The sequence below is a fragment of the Sapajus apella genome, unplaced genomic scaffold (assembly GCF_009761245.1).
Source record: "Sapajus apella isolate SASKATOON/1434 unplaced genomic scaffold, GSC_monkey_1.0 scaffold7, whole genome shotgun sequence".
In the NCBI taxonomy this organism is placed as follows: domain Eukaryota; kingdom Metazoa; phylum Chordata; class Mammalia; order Primates; family Cebidae; genus Sapajus; species Sapajus apella.
In genome coordinates, this window is record NW_022436947.1 from 43,011,917 (window position 1) to 43,035,578 (window position 23,662).

At 34.9% G+C, this 23,662-nt stretch overlaps 1 protein-coding gene across 9 annotated transcripts in view; it reads right to left on the bottom strand.

Annotated features, from left to right (window-relative positions):
* Positions 1-23,662, bottom strand: part of CACNA2D1 (calcium voltage-gated channel auxiliary subunit alpha2delta 1) — a 487,462-nt gene that overhangs the window by 210,106 nt on the left and 253,694 nt on the right. For all 9 annotated transcript variants that reach the window (XM_032276450.1, XM_032276453.1, XM_032276451.1 and 6 more), the window contains exon 4: positions 10,642-10,701. In XM_032276450.1, the coding sequence (XP_032132341.1) occupies positions 10,642-10,701 (60 nt within the window). The remainder of the gene's footprint in view (positions 1-10,641; positions 10,702-23,662) is intronic.

Genomic DNA, 23,662 nt, shown 5'->3' on the forward strand with positions numbered 1-23,662 from the left:
GTGATGTTCCTGATGGAGAACACACACATATATTCAAAAATGTGCAGAAAAATTTTATCTCTGAAATAAAATGAAAATGTTAAAGACACCAAGCAATCAAAAATAAGATATATTATTTATACTTCAATCTCAAGAATGAAAAATACATTACTAGGAAACCAGTGAGGAAAAAAAATTCAATTTAGGAAGAGTCTATGAGCTGGAAACAGTCTATGAGCTGGCCACTATGAATGACAAAAGACAGTAAAACAATGTCCCAAAATTTTGAGAAAAACAATACATACTTAGCCAAGGCAACCTTCAAATCCAAAACGAAAAGGCCAGATATTCGCAATCACATAACAACTCAGACATCCTACCACTCTCGTTGGTCAACTTACTTCACAAAATCCAATCAAATTATGAAATAAAAAAGAAAAAAATTAACAAAGAAATAAGGTAATGGAGGAGCGATCATAAAAGTATTGCTGATAAAATTGATCCAAATATAGAATCAGTATTGAATATTGTTGGAACTATTATTATAGAACATAAGACAAATCTTAACAATGTAAAAGTAATAATTTTATAAGATTTTGGAGGTATGAGGAAGTTGAGAAGAAATGCTCCATTACCCAGGCTGGAGTTCTGTAGCAGTCACTGCTCAGTACAGCCGGGACCTGCTGAGCTGAAGCCATCCTCCTACCTCAGCCACCCAAGTAGCTAGCACTACAGGTGTGTGTTACCAGGCCCACCTAATTTTTTAATTTATTGTGAAGACAGATTCTCTTTATGTGGCCCAAGCTGATCTTGACTTCCTGGGCTAAAGCAATCCTTATGCCTTGGCCTCCTAAGTGCTGGGATTATGGGCATGAGCCACAACACCCAGCCTTTTCACTATCCTATAAAATTGTTTCTTAATTCCAAGAAAAAAATGTCATCATTCTCTTCTATTTAACTGACTAAAATCTTATTTGCCTATGTATATGTTGGGTCACTATTGTAGGGAAAAAATAAAAATCTTTTCATCCCATTTTAGGTTCATAGCTAAGATTCCTACAACAAGAGTTTAACAATAGAAAAGCACATATATTTACTTAATATAGGTTTTATGTGACACAAGAGCCTTCGTAAGGAAATGAAGACCCAAAGAAACAGAGCATCTTGTGTATTTTTAATTCTAGGTTTGACAGGGAGGCAGATAGTTGTGGAGAAGTCTGACTGGATTTAAAAAGCTTGATCAAATGGAGATAAGCTAGGGAAACTCTGCAAGACTTGTTTGCTGAGATTTTTCTCAGTATACCTGTATTTTCAGAGATGAGGATATTCCTTTCCTTCCTTTCTGAGGGTTTTACGACCTGCTTCCAGAAAGACATGAGGGAAGGTCAAAGAGACCTCCCTATCTCTGCAGTTTTGATTCCTTCAGCTTAACATATTTTGGGGTAGCATGTCCTGAACCTCATTATCAGAATTTTGTAAAACAAGTTTGCAGATTCCAAAGAATAGTAGAGTGGACTCCGATTTATAATTTGATTAATAATCTCAAGATTATTCTGCCTGCAGAATAGAAATTTTGGGGGAGGGGAATTGTATTAGTGGAGATGAAGAGAAATGAATGCTTGCTTGATAAATTTTATAGTTGAAATTAACAAAATTTGCAGATAAACTACATGTGGCGTTTTAGCAGAGAGAGGAATTATGAATAACTCCTGAATTTGAGCTATATTCACTGGGGAGAAAGTGATATCATTTGAGATGCAAAACTTAACAGAAGATTAGGATACTGATGGAGAAAAGTAACAGAAATAATAGTTTACCTGAGAATGTTAGTATTGACATGTCAGTGAGACAGGTAAGCAAAAACAGCAAGCACGTCATTGGATAAATGAGCCTAGAGCACAGAAAAGAGGTTTGGGTGGAATTCTATGTAAATTCAACAAAATGCATCAAGTGTCCTTGGAGGAGTATGGGCATTCAAGGTGAGAGGGCAAAGATTGTGCCCTAAATTTAGACAACATCAAAGACACAGAGGTACTGTAAAGAAAAAGGTACTAAAAAAGATTAAAAAGAAATGGGTAGTGAGGAAATAGGAAATCAGGGAAAGTGTGGTTTCCTGATAACTAAGATAAATGTTTGAAGACAGGAAAAATAGTAAGTGGCACACTAAAATGATGAAAAAACACCAAGTGTGAAGATAAACAGAACATGCCCATTCGATTTGGCGACATAGGTAGCTGTAAACTACGACAAAGAGCTTCATCATAGATGAAATTTAAAGTCAGACTGGAGTAGGCTGGCCATTGAGTAAAGGTGGAAGTAAGACTGCATAGACCCACATTTCTCATGGAGTTTTGCAGTATAAAACAGCAAAGAAATGTGGCAGAGCTAGAAGGGGTAATACACATTTTTTTAATGTTGGAAGATACTGGAGCTAGTATGTAGGACGAAAGATGGACGAAAAGATGAAGTAAAAAAAGAAATTTTGATTAATCAAGAAGACAGCATGAGAAAGAAATCCACAGGTCGTCTTGTCATCTTCCACCCTCCAAACCAGCCTATCGACAGAAGGCATGAGCTTTAAAGGAGAAGTTCATTTTACATAGGGGGGAGAGTTGGTCATTCCCTTCCATTCTATAGCATTTCTCCAATATGTAATCAAATCCAGTACTAACATCCAGCTACAAATTTCTTAAGAACTTGTTGAAGAAAAATGTAAATGAATATTCTTTAGGATTTCTTCTTTTTTAAAAAGCTTTAAGTTTACATAAGAGATCTCTCAAAAGCATCTTCTTTCTACTTAGAGAACACTTTTCTGAGTAAGGTTCTTGCTGCAATGTCCACTCTCTCAACCCCAATCCAGGCCCTTTTCAGCACTCTGGACAAATAGTCTCTCTCCGCTGACGCCAGTCTACTAAGCCCTCAGTCTCCAGGATCAGCTTTCCTGGGTAGCTCCCAATATCAAAGTGTATTCCACTAGTGACTGAAACCCATGACTATATTAATCATCTGTGCCTCATACTTTGCTTCCTTATTTTAAAACTTCAATTTTCACTGTAGTGTCAACTCTTTAGGAAGAAAATTCTCAGGCCAGGTCTTCAAGTCTTGGAACATTTTCTCTTTACCACGGTAATATTGGCAAAGGCATTTATATATCTATAATGATAACAAATTGGAATTATTCCAGCATCTGATGTTATTCTTCACATAAAAATTATCTCTGGGAATACAGTTATTTCCCCCCAGGTTCTGTTCTCAGGGACTGATGATGAAAATATGTCTTAGTCTCCACATTCTCCAAATTCTTTGAAGAAATACATCTGAAAGAAGATAGTGCCTCTATATTAAAATTATCATTTTTTAAGACTTTCTAAAATTTTAGGCATATTTATATAAATTATCTCATTTAATTTAAAAACAACTTTTTGGAGATATGAAAGTATACAGCAAGAGGGTCCCTTAGGCTCAACCTGAATGATGACAATATATGTTTGGAGTTGGCAAATTATCAGGAATCTCTTTTCATGCATTTGGTTTCTAGAGATCAATTGATGATGTTTCCTAAAGAAGGAGAAATATGTGGACAAGAAATCACAGGGACATTGAAAAGATAAGGATAAAGTAAGAAATAAAGACACACAAAGAAAGGTGTTTCTGCCTTTATAAAGAGAACGATTAAATAAATGATAAATGAGCCATTTTCTTCAGCACTTTGTGACACAGGTAGTATGAGAAAGAGCTTCAAGTCTCTTATTAAAAACCTCTTGGGTTGAAAAACAGGGGCATTCACCCCATTTTTGCATAGAGCACACTGAATCCAGCTCAAAGCCTTCACAGTTTGGGATGCTGTGATGGCAAATATAGCACAACAGTAATAGGAGCTGGCAGATGCTCACTAGACTAGGCAAATATCCATAGAGAGACTGTGCCAACTTGCTTGAGAACACCTGAGATAAACCCTGGGGTTTCTAGAAATATTTTCCTTGGAAGAGAGATAGTGCTCACAGCAGCAGAGAAAGACAATTATCAAGCATCTTACAGTAATAATACACTGTTGGAATTAACCCAAGAGTTTTTAGATTTTAAAAAATAATATTCAAATAGACTATTATCTTGCTAAAAGTTCACAGCAAGTTGTTAGCAGAACTAAACTCTAAAGTAGGTTTGCATAACTCCAAGAACAAGGCTCCATAGCTATACCAAAGCTGTGTACAAATATATTCAGACATATACAAGTGCTGTTCAAACAAATTTTCATTATCTCCACAGTAATACTGTCAATAACGCTTACAAGCAAAAACAGATATCCTAATACAACAAGTAATTATTTTTTAATTAAAAAATTTTATACAGGCCACTCTGTCATATACTGCACTAGACTATGGTTTTCTTAGTAACACATTAGCCGCAGTTTTATCCCCAAGAAGTTTGTATTTTAGCAGTTAAAAATGTGAAAAAAGTGAAATTATACAGTGAGGATATACCTGAATTAAATATATGTTGGGCATTGGGGAGCACATAAAACAGAAAGAGCGTTGTTAGACAAGAAACCTAACATTGGCTGATCAATATAAGGAAATTGGTGAGAGAGAAGAGATTTCTAGGCAGAGATTATCAAAAGGTCTGAAGGTAAAGAGAAGAATATTGTTTTGGGGAATTGTCTAGCAGTTTACTCCGCTTTGAGCTTAGAATTTCAGGACAGCAGTAATAGCTACTGGAGAAATTATGCAATACAAAATTTAGAAAAGGCTAGATGGGGCCAGATCATAAATGGCTTAATATATCGTAAGTATATGCTATTAATAAATGGAAAGTCACTGAAGATTTTTGAACAAGGATGTGAAATGGACAAAAACATATACATGGAGTAAATCTTCTTATGCATTAAATGAAAATTGCAGTAATTTGCCATGCTTATATATTTTTCTTAATCTTTTTATTTTGCAGTTCAGAAATACAGTACACTCCCATTTTAATGCAAATAAGCAGTATACAAATATTTTAATAAAATGCAGCTCAAGTTACAGAGAGGCTAATGAAATTGGAGTTCCAAAAACCCTCTTTTGACAGCTGCAATTTGGTACCAGCTGGTGGCAGCAATCTGCTCCCGCCTAAACGTCAATGAGGATGATACTGGGTGCTCTGCATGGCTGAAATTTTTACAACACTGGCAGCAATCCCAGGAATCTCCCAATAATTTAGCACTATTTTTATCAACTCAATCCCAGAATATTGAGGCAGCAGATTGGTCCTGAAAATATAGAGAACCACTTCTACCTTACCACTTCCTAAGTTGGGGATGCTTGTCCTCTTAACTTTTCCCTCCCTTCCTGAGAGGAAAGGGGAGGAAGAGAAAGAAGGAAGTTTGCCCATCCTGTTTATATATACATTTGCATTATTACAGGACATATCATGACATCTGACTGTAGGGGCTCCTACTGTACTACCACATAATATTGTCACTTTGGCTTTAATAGAAATACTAGAAAGTGAGGTCAGTGAAATTATTAGAAAATATTAAAAAATTGTTAACTGTGAAACCAGTGTTTTTGGCTAGGTAATTAGTGGTTTACTTTTCAATATATAAAACAAAAGAGATGGTCATCACCCAGTGTAACTAACAGCTTAAAGCCCATGGTTAATATTTTTTACACTGTTGTAATACTCTTACCACGGCATTTATATGCATACATGAACAAAAACAGTAAGTCACCACAAATATGCCTGACTCCTTTCTATTACACTGGTTTCCCAGAATTTTGGGATAAATCTGTTTTGCATTATGGCTCCTTTTAATCTATCTTGATGATGAAGAGAAAGTCTCAAGACTCCTAAAAAGCTTTAATAAAAAAATTGTTTCCCTACATAGCAGAATTGTTGCAAAAACATTAAAATATACAAGCTTTTGATTTCTAAGGGGCATTTCAACCAAAGGCGGAAACTAAGAAAGACTAAATAAAGCCAGAACCTAAAATAATTTTGGAGGTCTATTAAAATTCACTTATTTAGTCATTAAGGCAATGCTACACCCTCACTTTTTACCCCTAGAAGTCAGTTCTTTCATATCCAAGACCTCAAACCAAGTGACTGTGTGTCTTCAATTACAAGCAAAACAAATGCAGTGTTTTCCTATTTCACATACTCACAACTGTTTCTGCAACAATCGATAAGAATGATACAATATGAAATGAATAAGGATAGATAAAATAATTAAATACATAATGCCAGTGCCTATTAGTTTAACTCACATAAACACAAAATTTAAAATATCAACATTTCAAAATAGGATTTGGCAGAGTAACTTTTTATATTATAAAATTAAAGCTATAGCTGGAGAAGTTATGTAGCCTGATTGCCACTCAATAATGTACAACTTCACTAGAAACATTTTCACCTTCTAATTTAGTTTGTCTGTGAAGCTGAAGCTAAAAGAGACTCTTCAAATGTTTTATTTACTGGCCAATATCTAGACATCTGTACTCTGCCTGCAAAGTAACAAGCTGGTGCTAATAAGCCATACATAAAGATCCTACTTATTAAAATACAAATTAGACACCCCTTATGTTTATACATGTGTAAGTACAATTAATATTGCAAGCTTCGTTGGAAACAAAATTGCTTTAGTTAACCAACCATTGCAATGCAATCAAATGAGATTTCAAATGCAATTGGAAAAGATCTGTTTGGTAGAAATAGCAATTATTTCATGCAGAACAATTAGCTTTCCAAGCTCTTTTTTGCTTCTCCCACCTGCCCTTAATAGAATAATTTGTCCATCATAAATGACATGAAATGTCACTTTTAACACCCGTAAGTTGTGGGGAGATCTGGAAGGCAGCTGGTAGACGTAGCTTATTTACAAATATTAGTTTGAACTTGTAAATGCATGACCACATAAATCTTAATCCATTTAGAGTGTACATCCTTTGTTCCCTCAATGGTATATTCAGTTGGGAATTGAATGGAGCTGAGGGAGAGTGTGAATTGCATGAGCCCTTTGTTGTTGCCAGCATATTAGTGCTTTGCCTTTTGTTCTTGTTGTTCATGAGATTTCTCTACATTACACAGTAGGGAATGTTAATCAACATTTTGCCTAAGTAATATTAATGAAACTTGCCTACTTACACTTGAGGAAGAATCAGAATATTACATTTCTCTTTGAAATGTTAATGTACCTTTTAGGAAATTATGTCTGCCTTCTAAATCATCTTGGTGTTAAATTATTAAAGGGTGGCATTAAAGAAATATTGCACCAATGCACATTGTTAAATACCTTAAAAGATGAAAGAATTATAATTGAAATTATAAATCAAAGAATTATAAAAGAAGGAACTTTTCAAAGATGGTAGCATTTAACTTCAAATTAAACATTTTTAAATGTTTGCTTAAAATACTGAGAACATTTACAATTGTTTTGTGCGCTTTCACAAAATAAGAGATTTAATGTTAATGATTTCTAATTTCCAGTCATGAATTTGAACCGCATTCTGTTCTAGTCTTGAAGGATTTATTTAACCTTGCTGTATCTGTGTACTAAAGCACCATCCAGTTTATTAGGAACAAAAAAGGCTGAGGGGAGTGTCTTATTTTTGTACTTTTTTACTTATTTGAGTCTTAACATTATATAATCTTCATTCACGTTCTAATCTCCAAGCACAAAAACTACCACTATCTAAACGTTCTATCACTCTATGGCATTTCAAAGGGAAGGGCTATCATAAAGACTATGTATGGCTGCCAAGGTAAGATATGGGAAATAGCAATTCTCAGTGTGCAAACTGTGACGGACGTGTGTCCTGTCACTATCATTCACAGTCCTTCAGGAAGGATGCTCAGGAAATCAGTTGACAAGTCTCTAAAGTGGTCTAACTTGTTTTCCCTTTAGCAGTCTCTTTTGGTGTCAATCAGTATGTTGTCGGCCCTAAATCAATTGTGAGGTAACCATGGGGAAATTAGGAACAGAATTTGTTCAAGAATTCTCCCACATGGTGACCACTATTTGCTAAGAACTCCTAATACTTACTGGGCAAACAATTCATTTTCTATTTGATCACAGAAGATTTAGTAATGGCTTTATCATTGTGGGACTGACTTGTCCTCTTGTACAATGTTCTTTAGCGTAACTGCTACGTGAATATAAGCACTGAAATTGTAGATAACAGGGGTTACATTTCAAGATAATTTTTTGCACATTTTGACATCTCTAAGAATACAGTATACAATTGCTGATGCATCATAATGTAAGTGGTTTTTGTCGGGGGGGGGCGGGACGGGGGGGAAGGGATCTCTCTCTGTTGCCAAGGGCGCGGGGGGGGGGGGGGGCACAATTGGATCATTGCAACCTCCACAGGCTGCTTTTAAGCGATTCTCCTGCCTCAGCCTCCCAAGTAGTTGCAATTATAGGTGTACGGCACCACACCCAGCTGATTTTTGTATTTTTAGTAGAGACAGGGTTTCACCATGCTGACTAGGCTGGTTTCATATTTCTGGCCTCAAGTGATCCACCCACCTAGGCCTCCCAAAGTGCTGGGATTACAGGTGTGAGTCACCACACCTGGCTAATTGGCTTTTTCTTACAAATAAGCCAAATAAATAGAATGACTTTTACAATCAATAAAATATGGTAATAGTGAACTTAAGAGTTTTTGTGTTATATTTGTTTTGTGGTCACCCATTACCTCAATATAGAAAATAAAATCATTGCCAAGTGTTAGTGTTAATGAGCTCAATATTAAAGAGTTTACAATATATCTAGTAAAGGAAATATTATGTCTAGAAATCAATCAATAAATAAAACAACACCAGTGATATAGACATTACTAAAAACCCGCTTGCCAAGTTATTCTTTTCCACATTATAGCTTCTTAGAAAAGTGAAAAAGACATACAACTAATAAATGACTACTTAAAATACTACCAAATGACCTTAATGCAAAGAAAAAGGGTGTTTTGAACAGCGAATATATAATCTATATATTTCAGAGGCTGATTTGGTGTGTCCTTTTTGAGTTCTCTGAATTACTGAAGATTCAAACCAAAACATCACCAAGGGTATTACATCCATGCTAGGTAGAAAACATGATCTGGTCGTACATTTGTTATAACTTTACACTGCCTTTACCATGCATGCTTTATGTTGTGGGAGATGATGGAAGAATAATTTATATTTAGTGTTGTTAATCAAACATATTTATTTATCTAGATTTGTTTTGCTTTTTGCCTATTTGCAAAAACAAAAAAATTCATTTTTATCTATAAGCAATTAACTATATAGTAAGCCCCTTTATTCACTAGTTGCACTTACCATTTGCTCAATGTTCTAGGAGCTTATGTTTTTAGCTTAATCATTGACTTTTTTCCTTAATAAGTCATGGATAGCAAACTGATCTTCATTAACGTATGTATGATAAAGACTGTAGACAAAGCCAATACCTACATAATATTAATACCAGTCAACTTAAGTAATATGATCAGTGTAGTAGAGAATCAAACAAACTGGCAGTTGTCAATATCATTTATTTTTCCTACGTTTTACACTAATTTATGTATTTTAACATAAATTAGTTAAGATAGTAAAAATCTTTTCCACTAATTTATGTACTTTAACATAAATTAGTGAAAAAGATAGTAAAAATAATAATATCACAAGTATCAAGAATGGTATAAGTGAATTAAATATAATTTAATATATTTTCCTTTGATATTCAACATAATCATATAAACAAAAAGAAGTGCCAATTCCTAAACCTTAGTTAAGTGGCTACTGAAACACAACTGCATACCTTCAAATTTGAGACTTTTACTTTGCAAAGAGTACAATTAATCCATCATTCACACTCTAAACCTATTTTAAATACGGAAAGGTAGAGGGGAGTTTGTTACATCACCAAAATGAGTTGTCTGGAAGTTTTCTGTGATCAGAAATTATAAAGATTTTCTTTCACTACAACTGTAATCATTGAAATATGTAACAAAAGTACCTTCTAATTATTAAGGAAAGTTTTTTTTACTGTGCCTCTTGGCTATAAGAGGATAATAGATACGCAGACCTTATCACAACGAGAATTTCTGTTATTTCTATAAACTAGTAACTCTTAGTCCACAAAACAAGTTTATTAAAAAAAAAAAAAAGTACATGCAACTGCTAATGTCAGCTGGCATTTCTCAAAGTAGGCCAGAGTTGAAGAGAGATTACTTCTAGCTAACGTGAAGCTAATTAAATTTTAAGAAGTTTAATACGTTCATTCTCACTTTCATCATGTTGCCCACCATCAAGGTGACTCTAATATGCATACTGCTCCTTACAAACTCAAAGTAGTTAAAGGCAACATTTTCCAACTTGTATATTCATAATATCGACAAAGATTAATCAGATATTACAATGTAATGGTATGTTAATGTATTTTATAAATAATGTACCTTTAGTTATGGGAGAACATTTCAAGGAATTTTTTTTGTAATATGGAACATAAGAAAGTACATTTTGGCCAACTTAATTGGCTCTGATTACCCAAAAGCAATTTCTTTCAAAAGCAACAAGTAGGGTTATTTTTCAATCCCATATCATCATAAGATTTCATCATTATGTTCATTTTAATATGAACATAATTATCCATACACAATTATGTCAAGCTACTGAAATGAAGTAGTTAAAAGGAGTTCTTACTGCAAAATCTTCCCTCCACTGGTGAGCTGCTTGGACTTTCTCCGCTTCCAATGCCAGGCGCTGAAAAATAAACAATAAATCTTAGAATTCAAATGACCACATAATATGGAAGTGTTATATAAAATGCTTGAGCTTTCTCATCAATTATGAGGACATAAAAAGACGAACCTTATTTATGATTCATAAATTCTAAATCATTTAGTAATCTAACCTACTAAAGTTGATGTATTATATATATTTACTCTTTAGCAATATAAATAATATACTATTATTAAATACCATTGAGTTTGTTTCCTCTGCCATTATCAGCTGTAGTGTCCTCAGTGAGTGCTTTCTTTCAAAGACTAATACTTCTGTTTTTAGAAAAAAACTTGAGTATATTAATTTTGGTAGAATAGTGTTTTTAGTAAATACCTTTATAGCATACATTTCTCTAACAAAATGATACTGAGCGATTAATATGCACTAAACAATACACTAGGTACCTTCTTAATCACATAATTGAGTTTTTACCAAAAGCTACAAAAGCTGAAATAACTTCCTCTTTGCTGAAGTACATCTGTAGTAGTTTTTTCTGTGATAATCTTTGATAGAGGATTTGTGCATCTGAAAATTGCTTTATTTCACCTTCAGTCGTGTATGCTAAAGTAGTTAAGAATTCTAAGCCCACTTATTTTCCTATAGCATTTTTGAAATGCTATCCCATTAGGTTCAGTTGGAGATGACATTGCTAGTATCAGCCTGCTAATCACTTTTTATAGATAAACTGTTTTTTCCCTACTCCAGTAGCTTTTAGGGTTTTCTCTTTTTGTTTTTCAACTTCATTACGATGTTCTTCATGTGATAGGCTTTCATAAGACAGTAAATTTAATGGTTAGGAACACAGAATAGGGAACCAGATCGTGTGGATTTGAATACCAGCCCTTCTAAATTACTAGCTGTGAAATCTTGGGAAAAGTTAAGCCTCATCTCCCATTCTCTCATTTGAATAATATGAAAGCCTGCCTCATGGCTTGTTGAAAGGAGTAAGTCAATTATTATATATAAAGTGCTTAGAACAGTGCCTGGCACACAGTAAACAATATATATGTCAGCTATCAAGTTCAAAGAGTAATGGTTTTGCTTTCTCCCTGGATCCCCTTGAGAAAATGGTGCAGTGTTGAATTTATTTGCGGCTTGCCTTATTATGCAGCTAGAAGATAGTGATAGAACTGAGCAAACAGAAAAGTAAATGTAACAAATGTATTAAACCCACACATAAGGTATAGAAATTATCAGGTTAGGTTTAAAAAATTACAAATCTGAGTGGTTTATTGATTCACGATGTTAGCGATCTATGAACTATTCCTCAGAATAAGTTCTTCCTGTGGAGGTCTAGTCTGCACAGGATAATGTAAACATCCTTCTAGACCAGTTTTTATATTAATGTATTGGCTTCTATCCCTGTGATTTATTATAATCTATTCATTTTTCTAAGCCATTACATAGGTTTTATCAGTGACTCTATAATATTGCCTAGCGGGAGATCTCAATTTAAGAGTCCCTAAGCTAAATTTAAGTGGAAATCAACCATGGTGTGCTAAAAGGACAATGCTTTTGGCTCTCACTACTAGGCAGAAATAAAGTATATAAGGAGCTAGTAAATGTCAGAAATTGTACCAGGTAGAGGAAACCAAAGAAGGCTACCTCTCCCTGCGAAAACAAAAACTAAACAGCAAAGCCAAAAGACAAGCATATACATTTCAGTAACACTGCATCGTAATACTTTTGGAAACTCAAATTCAAATTCAAATGAAGCGAAAAAATAAAATGGCTAAGGGAATGGAAATGGAAGCAGCTTCTTTACAGAAACACTTTAGTATGGGAAGATAAAGAGAGGACGGAATCAGAAAATGAGCATGAAGGCTTTTCTTTCTTTGTATTGACACAGGGTCTCTCTCACTCTGTCCAAACTGGAGTACGGTGGTGTGACCATAGCTCACTGCAGCCCTGTAGCCTTGACCTCCTGTGTTCAACAGCAATCACTCCACTTCAGCCTCCCAAGTAGCTGGGACTACAGGTGTGTGTCAAGAAGCCCAGATTTTTTTTTTTCTTTTTTTAATAAATATGGGTTCTCAAACTCCTGGCCTCAAATGATCCTGCTATCTCAGCCTCCAAAAGTGCTGGTATTGCAAGTATGAGCCATCCTGCCTGGCCAAAGATGTGGTCTTGACAAAATTCACAACATAAACCTTCCCCTATTTTTAAAAAGCAGTATAATAATAACTAAACGCTTAGAAGTATGAGACAAAAAAAAAAACACAACTTGATTTCTGGAACTTAAAATACTGCACAAAACACTAAACTTTTTTACATTAATATTAGAACTCTAAAATGTCTTTGTGTCTTAGAGAAGAATATTAAAATTTTTCGTCACAATACACAGAAGGAAGATGCTATTTCAGCAAACAAAACATAGTATGCACAGTTTCCAAGGTACCAGCTGTAACTCTACCAAGATCTTTCCTCCTTGGGAGTGCATGAGCAAGTGCAATTTGACTGATCTGTCCCAGAATCACATGGCTTATGACATAATATATAATCCATGTTTAATAAGTTAATCATCACAGTTAACTATTTCCAGAGAAACAGAATAACAATGGCAACAAACTATAATGCAATTCCCTAGGAGGAAAAGAGTCCAAATCAGATTTATAATATATGTATTTTGAACACTAAATTTATAAAGTAAATGCCATGGATTGCAAGAGTCTGAAAAAAATTTTAGAAACATAAAGGCATGAAGTTATGTATATCAAAGACATGTATTTGTAAAAGCTGGTCTGAAGCTTGAAAGTTGCTAAATTTCATATCCCCAGGTTTGAATTCTAGAAATACATAATCATGAAAAATCGACTACTCTTTACTTATTTGTTCATGAAGAAACTATTAAATACTTTTACCTAGGAAATTTCCTGGGAAAGCATATAATACTAAATTTTAAATACTTAGTCTGTCCTGGGACTAGAGTCAACAGTCACTGGATGGTGGTATTTCTTGCAGCAAACAACCAGCTGGTCATTACTTAAAGAAAACTGACATGTCTTCTAGATATTTTAAGCCTTTAATTAACTTCTTTCTGTTATGGTCATGTGACATTTCATTTTTAAAGCTAATAAGCTACCATTAAATGCCACAGGTGAATTGTATTAAGTCTGATGAATGTCAGGTGCATTGCTCATGCCTGTAATCCCAACGTTTAGGAAGGTCAGGCAGGGAAATCTCTTTGCTGAGTCCAAAAGTTCAAGACCAGCCTGGGCAGCATAGTGAGATCCCATCTCTAAAAAATAACAAAATTAGCCTAGCAGGGTGGCACATGCCTATAATTCCAGCTACTCAGGGGGCTGAGGAAGGAGGGTCATTTGGGTCCAGGAGTCCAAGGTTACAGTGATCTATAATGGTACCACTGCACTCCAGTGCAAGACCCTGTCTAAAAAAAAAAAAAAAAATTAAAAAGAGACATAAAATATCCAATAAAATGTGAGTATCTGCTCAGTAGAACATCCTTGTTTCCACAGTTGGCTAAATAAGTATAACCTGTAACAATAACTTACTTCAGAGAAAGAAAATATCGAATTTATGGCACAGTATAATATAGTATCAGACCTTAAAACCAGACTGAGCACCACACAGAAATAAACAACCTGGCTTACAATGAATCTACATGAGAAACATTTGAAACTTAATTCTGCTAATATTAAGATATTCAGCAAGGTTCATTAAATGGCTTTATTGTAAATGGGATACCATGTGTATATATGAAAATATTTTAGATATCAAGTATTTATACAAAGTAGTAGATGTGTTAAGAATGCATGGATACGTTGGTTTTAAATGTTTGAACATTTAAAATAAAAAATCACGATAAAGATTTTAAGAACTTACAACTATAACAAAATAGACTTGACCCTCGACTTTCTGACTCCAAAGCCTATGCTCCTTCCACAAGGCCATTCTTTAGATTCCCATAAAACCCATCAAAAGTGTTGTCACAGTATATATGAAGACTAAGTAGTATCAAAGCCAAAACACAAGAATTCTATTTCAGGTTCATAAAAAAATCCCCAGCAAAATTTTAGAAATTACTAAAAAATGAAAAACAAAACGAGCAGCAACAACAAAAATTGTATTTTACTTGGGAGCCATCTTTAGAGGTCTTGTCCTCAAATCCTGAGAGATTATTGCTAATCAGTAAAAAGCACTTTTGCGATGCAGTGGTCTGCAGGGGGAAGGATAGAGAATGGAAGAGGTTTTATCAGATCAGAGAAAGATCAGCTCCCTTGAAGGTCTATTCATTCTCAGCCTTTACTTTTTGTCATATCTTTATCTTTTCCATTAGCATTGACTTCTGTCAGGTGATATGAACTTCTAATAAAAGCTGTGTAACTGTATAGTATATAAAGATATAATTCTACCCACCTAATCAATGTCTACACATATTTCTCCAAAAACAGACTATTTTCCATACCTGTAATTCGTTTCCTAGATGCAAATTTATTGCAAATTAAAGATAAAATTTGCTTTCTGAAATTTTGAAGAATTTTCTTTTCATCGCTTTAAAAAGAAACCATCAGGGATCACATAACAGTTCAGTTAGGCTCATGTTTAAATACCAAGATTTGACTTACAGACACCATTTAAACAAATATCACTACATTCCAAAACAATTTCTTCAGCTAACGCAAGCCAAGGTTTTCCTTTTTAATAAAAGGGTAATAGAGATCTACAATAGCTAATCCAAATAAAATATGTATGAGTTATGTGATTAATGTTCAAACAGTTAACACCCAGTAAGGATTAGCAAATTTTTGTATTATATCTATGTTGACAATTCAATTATCACTCTAGGAGTTTTACCTGCCATCTTCAAAAAAAGTTCTTAGCATATCAAAAGGATCAGGATAATCATTTGAATTTTCTAACAATATCTACTGAAAATAGGAGACAGATGAATGAACGGACTTGAATATTCGAAAGAAAAGCCTACAGGTACAATCAATTACTTTGGAGCTATGGAATAATGAACATGCACTTGTAAATCAGACAGACTGGTTTCCAATTCTGGTGCTGCTCTGCACTAACAATAAAATTTCAGGTAATAAAGTTAACATTTTTTTGCATCTAGGATTTTTTTAACCTTACATTTTCTACTTGGTATACTATATATCTAGCATAATATAAACTCAGTAAAGTTTTGCTTCCATTTGAACCTGACAAACATGACCCCACAGAGTAGGCTACGTCAGAACTATAATCACTGATGGCCTCTTCAACACGTAAATATGAGTGAAATGAATGAAAAAAAATCTTAGTGATCCCTATGTTTTCACTGTATTTTACCCTGAAGAAAAGCTCTTGTCTGTAAATTGCATATATGCAATTCAGGGAATACAAAAGTTCAGTTCAGTAAAATAAGTTTAGTGTTATTTTATTTTTGCCACAAATAGAATAAGAAAGCAAAGAAGATCATTGTGCTCTGCCTGTGACAACTTATTTTTTCTGAAGGTCAGGGAAGGAGATAGGCAAGGCATGACATTTCTTCAGCATTTCTTATGCTGATGGGAAGTCTTGGAGACTTCAACGGACATAACAGCATAATACTTCCATGAATATTTAGTATAATATTCCATCACAAAGGTAAATTGTTCTTTTTCCCATAACCTTAATCAGATAATGGGAAACAATGTACTTTATTTAAATTCATATAAACATATATGTCCTGCAGAATTCTACCAAAGGCTTCTAACAGTTGTTATATCCTGGTGAACAAGCATTTTACTATGAAAATTTTAATGTACAGAGAAATTGCTCTATATTATTTTAAATCACATGCGCTGTACTTACAGATTGTTAAAACTGTTTCTATAAAGAAATATTATTGGTACTTTAAAGAGGCTCTGTTAGCTAAAGAAGCCAGACTGGAAACTGCAATTTGAGAATTAAAAGTTATAAAATGTAAACAGACTAACTAGGATGAGTTAACTTTGGCACATTTCAACATTCAATAATTGTAGTAACTAGGTAATTACACATCCTTACTGGGGGCGGGGGGCAGGAATTATTTCTAGAACAGGAAGTCTAGTGTGTTTGCTTTTATTCACTAAACATTTACTAAGACTTGTTATATGCAAGTATTTACAGAATAAAAAATGTAAGGCATAGTTTTATAAACTATGCTTCTAAAGGGACCTTATATTCATATACCATACACATCATATACACTCAAGCACAGTATCCTGTGGTAAGTGTTTTACAGATGCTTTCTCAATAGTTACATTATACATGCCTTATTCATTTTACATCTGCCACATGGAAAATAAATTTTTTAAAGTACTGCTTTTATCGTGATGCAAACATCTCAAAGAACAGGAAGGATTCTAAAAGTAGTGTCATTAGCCAATGACAAGATTTAGCTACAGGTCTCTATTTTTTTGAGGTGGGGTGGAGGGTACTGGGGAGGGTAAAAATATTGAAAAGCACAGAAACAGTCTGGAGCCTACCACCCCAGAATTCACCTTGATCTTCATATTTGCTTTATAGCTTTATGTAAGAAGAAAAAAGTATTACAGATCACTTGAAGTTCACCTTACTCACTTCTTCTGACCAATTTCCCCACACAGAGCAATCACTATAATAAACTGATCTGTAACCTTAGGCATTGGTTGGAAGTGTATGTTTTAAAAATATGTAACTATCATCTGATACTGATACTGTTGATTCTTCTTGCTAACAGGTTACCTGCAAAGAGAAATTCTACAAGTCCCATGAGGAATGATTTATCTAAGAAGAAACCCATCACCCTTTCAAGGTTTGGATTAAACAGTGAAACTACAGTCAATGGTGTATGAGAAATTATTAGCTGAAGGCTTTAGAAAGTTAATATAGTATCTGGAGGGGGACAAAACCCCTCAGGGAAACTAAGCTGGAGCTATTTCTAAGATTTTTTAGCACCAAAATTTTATACAGCAATTGCATATTTACTAACAGAACATAGAATAGGTCTTATTTTTTTTTACACAAACCCTATCTATTCCTTCACTCCATCGAAAGACTATCAATCTTTCTTTACCAAGCATTCATCATGCAAGTTGAAAGATTCTAAATCATCATTTAAACAAGGCAACTTAACCAAAGACATGTTGATCCCCTCTCACTATTGTGATACAGGTTAGCAAGCCCCCTTACAAAGATGGCTAAACCCTGCTTTTATGTTTTACTTATGCTTGCCTAAAACATTTTTGCATCCACATTACAGATAAATCTTATAGCGTACAAGGTACGATGTAAGGATAAAGATTAATTCTTTTTGATAGCTACGTTTTCTTACAATTGATTTCATGCCAGATAATAAGAAATAAAAATCTCATAATACAAATATGGTTTTTCTTTATAGTATAAGCTTTAAGAAGTATAATATATGCAAAACATAGAAATAAAACTTGCTGAAATCAAGCCAGTCATCATTTATTTTTCTATCTGTGGCCAAGTGAAAAATAAAACTTTCGTATCATAGCTTCTGGAGTATGCTGTATAGATTTCAGCCTGATCTACCGTATTCATGAAATGCTTTAAAATTAACCACAAAGCTTCAAGTCTAATCTTCAGAGATGTAATTAGCTCCAAATAAATTGGCAGATCCTTGAAATATAGAAGCCAGGGTAAAGGAGATATCATCTGGTGAGAACAACAAAACTCCTTTTAGCAGTATGAAAACAAATAATACACAACTGATTATTATCATAACTTCTTTTGGATCTACAGCACAAAATAATAAAAGGTTGTCCAACTGAATATAATTTGCAGCTCTACTCTACATTTTGCCACCTGCAAAATACTACCTGTTGAACTTGTTCAATAAACCTGGACCTCATGCATACCCCATTATCCAAAGATTCTGATTCTATAGCTGGTGTCATTCCTGGAAATCTACATGTTTAATATGTTACACCTTCTCCTTATATAAACCTAGAAAACACTCTTCTAGAGGGTAATATCTTAGAGCTATTAGACATATGGATTGAGTTACTTTTTGAGAAGCACTATTCTAAACAGCAATATAATTATCCTAAGACAACAAAATAGCCCATGCCCTTCACTAGGTCCATAACGTTACACTATCATGACCCATCACGCTATACTCAATTCGATTTCTGTCTAAATCACTAAATGTGTGTTCATTCAGTGCAGGACGCAGTTCTTTCACATCTACGCACCTCCAGTATCTTATACAATGTGCATCAGAGAGTAGGCACTCCGTAAGTGTGTACAGAAATGTGGAAACAATCATTCCAAGCATTTTCAAGGTTGCACTAACATAACTAGGTTCACTACGTCATGATCGTTCACTATTATGACACAGACACTGTGACTTTCTGGCCACAAAAGCTTGTCCTCCTACATGAAAAGCATACATCATCACCTAATTCTTAAAAGTTGCCATATTTACTCAACACTACCTGATCTTCAAGTAGTAGATTTGGCTAGGAAAGTGGCAAGGATACACAGTAATCCATGTAATTCCACTCTGGAGTCTTACAATTTTAGCTACTGCCTGTTACCTTATTCTCTAAATGTTGACTACTGCAGATTCAAAAACCCAGGAAGGAATCAGTGTGGAGAAGGGAGAGAAAATGGACAGTGGAGAGGAAAAAAAGAAACAACAACAACAAAAAAAAACATTCCTAGTCTATAGTCCTGCTGATAATCTACTCTAAAATCCCAGAAAATTAAGTCACAATATCAAACTATTTACATTAGGAGGTCATCCACTCAGATAATGCAAATATGTCTCCATCTTGAGAACTGCATTCTGGTGAGTATGTCACACTAACCCCAAAGGACTTCAATTACTTTGCATACCAACCAAATTGCCTACAAATAAACACCAACCTAAGTTGCCATACACTGGTTGTTTTATGTCCCATGTGACCATATTTACATATCCAGCAATTTTTTTTTTTTTTACTACCATGAATAACTAAGGAAGCATAGTAGAGTAAAAACAGCTCTACCACTTATGACCAGTAGCATATTAAATAACTCTACCGTAATTTCTCAACTATAAAATGAGAATTTTAGTGGTGTATATATCATTTTGTATTATAACAGGTAAATACAATGTGTGCTCAAATTGCTTAGTATTCAATAAACAGAAGCCATTAATTATATATTAAAAACTAGGTAGAGAAGACACTCTTGTTATTAAGTTAATAAACTGAATTCTTGCAATTATCATCACCAAAAAATATAGCATACACCTAAGAGAAAAAAAGCCATCTTAAATTATTTCCATAATAGAGTTATTGGAAAGGGCATACCTTTGCTGAGACTAGAAATTTCAGTATTGTTTTTACTACATTAGCCCTCTGAATTAGCCCAATTTCAATCACCATGTTGTGAGACATTTCTCCCTGGGTCCCTCATATTTCCACATTTCACATGAACAAAAGCAAAGAGACAATTTTTTGAAGAATGCATAGCACACAGCTTTGGAATATATAGTGTCTCCCTCCAGAGCGACGGCAGATTTGTCAGTTTCCTAGAAAAATAAAAGCGATCCTCTGGGGCAAGTGCAGTGTCCTGGCAGACCCCTTTAAAGGACTGGGGGTTCCCAAGCTCAAGGTTCATCAGCTCTACCACACACCACTGCATACACCAAAAGCCTTTGGGCCACTCAGCAGCACCCTCGCTAGGTTTGACAGTCCAGAGATACTGATGTGAACACAAAGCTCAGGCTGCCCACTGTGCCGCGTGGCAGAAGGTCCACCGTGTCTGACTCAGGAAGTCTCCTGCATCTATGAAATTGTGGTCAGCTGGCTTGTTAGCTTGCAAGTAAGGCAAAAATCTCAGACCCTTTACATTTCTTGACACCCATGTTATGATTTTGTTGTTGTTATAATTTCTTTATAATTTGGTCTTGAGATTGCTCTCTTGACAGTGTCCAGAAAGCAAGAAAGCCATTCTCCAGGAGAGCCCTGATGATGGGGTGGGTGTGAGGAGGAATTAGGCCTATGGGTCCGGTAAGGCATAATGTGGAGGCGAAACTAAAATGCATAAAACAGAAGAAATGCATTACTTACAGATCCCAGAGAGGTTGGGGGTTTCAACAGGAGGCCAACGGGAAGTCTAGAGGTGACAAGGAGCTCAACCAGCAGGTGGCAGGTGGGGGGAAGAGAGACAGAGAGAAATAGAAATACAGACAGGCAAAGTCAGTGAGGAAGATCTCTGTGACTATGCCTTTCTTAAGGTTCTCAGGCTTTCTCGCAGGAGTTGCGGATTGATCAGTTTAAGGAAAACGTGCCAGAAGGGGGAACTCCTTTATGTAACTCTGGTGTTGGCCATTAGCTTTATCATGGTCTGCAGCTGTGGGGTATGTCGGATTTTTTTGCAGCAGTGAGATGAGAAACAAGTGGATCGTATCAAAAACAACCACGAGTAGAGGGGAAGTTTTAACCAGGCCAAAAGTGATGGGTATTACTGGGTTAGAAACAACTTCTGTCGGGCCTAGAAATGAATGCCAAAGCAGTAACTATATTAAACAAATTTATGACACACCATGTCTGGCTGAGTCAGCTTGTCAAAATGTTCACTGATCATCTCTCTGGCTTCAAACTCTCACTATCATTTAACGGTGTCATCTTTATTTTGGCTTCAGCAGTTCTTTACTGACTCTGCATTTTGGACCTTAAGAGTCACGATGTCTTTAGAACAGTACTTCTCAAAGTGTACCCAGGCCCATTGTGGCAGCATCACCTGCAACTTGTTATACATGCAAATTCTCAAATCTCTCCCTAGGTCTACTGAATGAGAAACTACTACAGTGGGCCCTGTGAATCAATCTACGGTTTAACAAATATCCAGGTTATTCTAATGTGCACTGAAGTTTGAGAAGCACTGCTCTAAAAGAAAGCTTCATAGCACCGTTCAAGGATAAGTTTTAGATTAGCTTAAAAAACCAAGCTCTTCAAATAAAACAATAACTACAACTTATGTGTTCTAAAGCTCTTTTGAGAAATAAACCGTGTGGCCAGGCGTGGTGGTTCATGCCTGCAATCCCAACACTTTGGGAGGCCGAGGTGGGAGGATCGTAAGGTCAGGAGTTTGAGACCATCCTGGCCAACATAGTGAAACCCTGTTTGTATTAAAAATGTGAAATATTAGCCGGGCGTGGTGGCAGACGCTTGCAGTCCCAGCTACTCGAGAGGCTGAGGCAGGAGAATCGTTTGAACCTGGGAGGCAGAGATTGCTTTGAGCCAAGATCACGAGATTGTACTCTAGTCAAGAAAAATAAACCTTGCAAATGAGACACACTGGAGATTAACAGGTTAAAAAAAAAAAAAAGTCACTTGAATGATACCAATTCAGAAATTTAATCGTAACTTATTCTTACTTTTAGTGATTATTGTAATTTGATGAACTTTGTCTCTGAGCCAATTAACTTTAATGTGAAAACAGTAAAATAAAAAGGAAAAATGATATTTGCTTTTTAGATAGAATATGTAAAGCGACAGCATAATATATTAATATTACAACCAAATGTGCATTGGAAATTAGAAATGTTATTAAATCCTCAATGAAATGTCCTAAAAATTATTAATTTGCATTTAAAAATTTTATAATTGTCTAAAATTATCTTCTATAATTTTTTTTCTTTGAAATGTACTGTTGTAACACACTGCTTCATATGCGCAGTCTTTATAGCTCTCCTTTTTCTTCCTTCTTTCCCTTCTTTCTTGGATGTAGGATACTAAGTGTGCTCAAACTTGCTTGTTCTTGTGTGCCCACTACTAACAATTTGCTTCAGGATTGCATTTTGTTTTGGTATGCTGATTGTCAAATGCATTAAAGTTTATAAAAGGTAGAAAGAAAAAAATTGCTCTCCTCATAAGAAAATAAAATCTCTGTATGAATTAGGTAATGTAAAAGAATTAAACTACACAACACTTTAAAAAGGAAAGAGATATAAAAAGGCCACCTCTCACTATCAGATTGTTGCCTATAAGGCTCTGTCTTTACAAAAGTCTAGAAATGTATCAGAGTTCATGTGGGTCTCATCACTCTACCAAAATAACAAAAACACAATGAAACTGGACATGATTTAAATAGACATAATGAACAAAAATAATGTAGTATAATAGGGTAAGAGGTATCTTTGAAAATTATTTTTGGTACTTTTTTCTGCTTCTCTTAATTTTAAGAAAGAGTAAAAGGTAAGTCTAAAAAACTCAACTCTCTTCAAAGATCATAGTTGGAGGTAAAAATAGAGAAATTTAATATACATATGACAAAATAACATGCTTTAATTACAAATCTTTTCATTCACATATGCATACATAACTTTGCATATGTATATATGAAACAAGATAAATAAACAGTCATCTTCTAGGCACCCTGGCTCATGCCTGTAATCCCAGCACTTTGGGAGGTCAAGTAGGGCAGACCAGCTGGGGTCAGGAGTTCAAGACCATGATGGCTAAGACGGTGAAACCCCATCTCTACTAAAAAAAATTAGCTGGGTGTGGTGGCACATGCCTGTAATCCCAGATACTTGGAAGGCTGATGCAGGAGAAATGCATGAACCGAGGAGGCAGAAGTTGCAGTGAGCAAAGATGGTGTCATTGCACTCCAACCCAGGCGACAGTGTGAGACTCTCTCAAAAAAAAAAAAGATGTGCAGGAAGGGTAGATAAAAATCAACAAAATTTATTTTGTTATCTTTAGCGTAAACTAAGTTAAAAGGTTTATCTTATCAGTAAAGGACCATCATTTTTTTTCATATAATTTATTTTTCAACATTTTATAATCCCTAAAGTGTTTATATTGCCCTTGTCATAATCCAAGAGTTTTAAAATGGCCTGAACGATTAACTTTCAAAATCAGCTGGCAGAGAGATATCCATTATCTTACATTGCCCCCAAAATGGTCTTAAATAGGTATTTGAGATGGGCAGATACTACCCATAAATTTAAAGAACTAGAAAATGC